This window comes from Protobothrops mucrosquamatus, unplaced genomic scaffold (assembly GCF_001527695.2).
Source record: "Protobothrops mucrosquamatus isolate PMUCROS unplaced genomic scaffold, P.Mucros_1.0 scaffold3885, whole genome shotgun sequence".
NCBI lineage: Eukaryota > Metazoa > Chordata > Lepidosauria > Squamata > Viperidae > Protobothrops > Protobothrops mucrosquamatus.
In genome coordinates, this window is record NW_015389834.1 from 62790 (window position 1) to 66149 (window position 3360).

Here is a 3360-nt window from a genome sequence, read left to right on the forward strand (position 1 = left end):
CAGAAATGAATCATTGATTCCAGCTGCACAGGCCAGCTTTCTTGAAAACAAGATCTGAGTTGCAGGAGTCTGGAATCCGGAGAACCAAATAAAAAAAAAAAATTAAAATAACAAATACAAAGTAATCCTGGACTTACGACCGTAAGGGAACTCGGAATTTCCATCGGGTGTCATGACGGTCGTTATTTGAGACATCCTATGTGACCCACCTTATTTTTATAATGTTTTGCGGTGGTCGTAAAAAGAGAACATCGCAGTTGCAAAAGTGGTAAAACAATACCATGGTCGTTAAGCGAAACCATTGTTCTTAATGGGATTTTTTTTTTTTTGATCAGAAACCAAAGTAAACACCAGTTTCTGGCAAAAAGCACAAATTATGGTTTGGTGGCTACGCAAATGGCGGTAAATGCGGGCCTGTTGCCCATCATCCAAAATTTGATCATGTGACTCTTGTAAGAAGCAGCTGTCACAACACTAAAATCCTAGTTGTTAAGTATTTTAGGGTGTCCATCATTACTTTGAATGGACGCTAAGTGATCTGTTGTAAGTTGAGGACCACTTGAACACCTCGCCAAGGAAAAGGGCATCCCTCAGCTGCAGTTTCAGGGTTTTACCCCTTTCCTGACCCACTTCTGTGGTTCAAAAACGCTGTGTTAGCCTAACCAGGTTTGTCAAAAACCCGACGCTGCTAATCTCCACAAGCTAATTGTGGTTAGTTCAATCCCGGCTAGATTTCCCTGCAGCTTTTTGGGGGAGTTGCCTCCTTGTCTATTTATGGTTCTCAAGAGGAAATGTAAATCTGAATGGAAATTATTGTACTTACTTCGTGTTTTCCCTTCATGTGACAAATGTTGATGTCGTTTTTATTCGATCGCCACGTCATTTTCTGTGGGTCGAGAGCAGAACAAAAAAAAAAGCACATCAAATTTTAAAAAGGGCACCATGGATAACTTAGAAAAATATCCCCTGAGATACCCCCTGCCTTCCTCCCCCCCCCAACAAAACCCACCAACACTGCAAACCCCAATTGTGGCTGGCTGGGGTGTCTTTAATTTTTTTAAAAAAAATCTCCTAACGATTACTCATCTGTTTGCATCATCACATCAGCCGAGAGGAATCTGCAAGTTTAAAATGCAAATTTAAAAGCCCTCCGGTGCATTTCCGAGCCGCAAAAAAAAGAACAATTCCATCACACCCCAGGGAATTAGGGCATCTTTTTATTTTTTTTTTTGTTTTTTGAGTTTTTCTCAATTTCTGTTATTTGCAACGTTGCTCGTGTTTGCAATTGGGGTTAACAGTTTTACAAACCTATTGTCAACGCTGCTAACATCGGATGTTCTTGCTTTGACCATATATGAAGACGCAGCTAATTTCCCCTTAATGTGTGTTACATTTAGAGTTAGAATTAGATGATACTGGCGTATCATACTGGGCTCAACTGTGGTCGTAGGTTGAGGACTACCTGTACATACACATACATACACACATGTATATAATATACAGTATATAATAATAATAAAGTTGGAAGGGACCTTGGAGGTCATCTAGTCCAACCCCCTGCTCAGGCAGGAAACCCTATACCATTTCAGACAAACGGCTGTCCAGTCTCTTCTTAAAAACCTCCAGTGTTGGAGCATTAACCACTTCTGGAGGCAGGTTGTTCCACTGGTTAATTGTTCTCACTGTCAGGACGTTTCTCCTTAGTTCTAGGTTGCTTCTCTCCTTGATCAGTTTCCATCTGTTGCTTCTTGTCCTGCCTTCAGGCGCCTTGGAAGATAGGTTGACTCCCTCTTCTTTGGGGCAACCCCTGAGATATTGGAATATTGCTATCATGTCCCCCCTCGTCCTTCTCTTCATTAAACTAGACATACCCAATTATAATATACTATAGTAGACCAAGGGTCTTGGCCCTTTTATGACTTGTGGACTTCAACTCCCAGAATTCCTCAGCCAGGCACGCTAGCTGAGGAATTCTGGGAGTTGAAGTCCACAAGTCATAAAAGGGCCAAGTTTGAAAACCCCTGTGCTGTGCTGTGCTGTGCTGCGCTGCGCTGCGCTACGCTACGCTACAAAGAAGAGGGAGTCAAGCTATTTTCCAAAGCGCCTGAAGGCAGGACAAGGAGCAATGGATGGAAACTCATCAAGGAGAGAAGCAACCTGGAACTAAGGAGAAACTTCCTGACAGTGAGAACAATTAACCAGTGGAACAACCTGCCTCCAGAAGCGGTGAATGCACCAACACTGGAAGTTTTTAAGAAGAAACTGGATAGCCATTTGTCTGAAATGGTATAGGGTTTCCTGCCTGAGCAGGGGGTTGGACTAGATGACCTCCAAGGTCCCTTCCAACTTTATCATTATTATTATTATTACTATACTATACTATACTATACTATACTATACTATACTACACTACACTACACTACACTACACTACACTACACTACACTACAGTATGTAGTGTACTACATATTCCCTCTGAGAGAGAATGCAAAAATGCTTTTTCCTTTTATGGTATTTTCTGAGCGCCTCTCTCTGATCCCTTCTCCAGAGGTAGCTTTCTCCAATAAATAAGAAAAAGGAAGGAATGGATAATTTATTTTTGAAACAGGTGCATGTGAATGTTTCAACACAAGGAAGTGTCTGGAAAATTAAATTACTGGCGGTAAGCGCCAGGAGCATTAAAACAGCTGAAACAATCTAGAAAAATAGCAATAAAAAGGCAGTTATTCCTTTCGTGCAAACCGGACAGGAGTTTTAGGCAATATAGAGGAAAAGATAATTTCTTTAAGTGGAGGTAGGCTGAAATTGGTTCATAATAATCATAATCATAATAATAATTTATAGCATCTGGAGCACCACTTGAACAGCATTGGCACTGAGAAAATCCCCAACAGTCAATTGCAAAAGGAAGTTTTACTTGGAATAGCTTATACCAGGGATGGGGAACCTTGGCTCTTTTCTGACTCCCAGAATTCCTGAGCCAGCATGGCTCACCTTGGAAATCTCTCCCTTTCCCCTCAGCATGGCCGGCTCAGGAATTCTGGGAGTTGAAGTCCACGAGTCATAAAAGAGCCAAGGTTGCCTACCTCTGGCCTAGGCCTAGGCCGCTTTATGACTCGTGGACTTCAACTCCCAGAATTCCTGAGCCAGCATTTTATTTTTTTATTTATTTATAATTTAATTTGTACCCCGCCCTTCTCCTCACCGGACTCAGGGCGGCTAACAGCCTTATAAAACCACAGTACAATAAATATCCATATTAAAACCAAATTAAAAGAAAATATTCGAAAAGGCCAATCATTAAAATTACCCTTAAAATTACCCTTAAAAACCCCACTAAAATTCCCTAGGCCAGACCCGC

General features: G+C 41.5%; 1 protein-coding gene across 1 annotated transcript in view; it reads right to left on the bottom strand.

The window, feature by feature from the left end:
- Positions 1–3360, bottom strand: part of SEMA6B (semaphorin 6B) — an 88121-nt gene that overhangs the window by 59607 nt on the left and 25154 nt on the right. The window contains exon 5 of the mRNA XM_015827702.2: positions 824–886. Coding sequence (XP_015683188.2) covers positions 824–886 — 63 coding nt within the window. The remainder of the gene's footprint in view (positions 1–823; positions 887–3360) is intronic.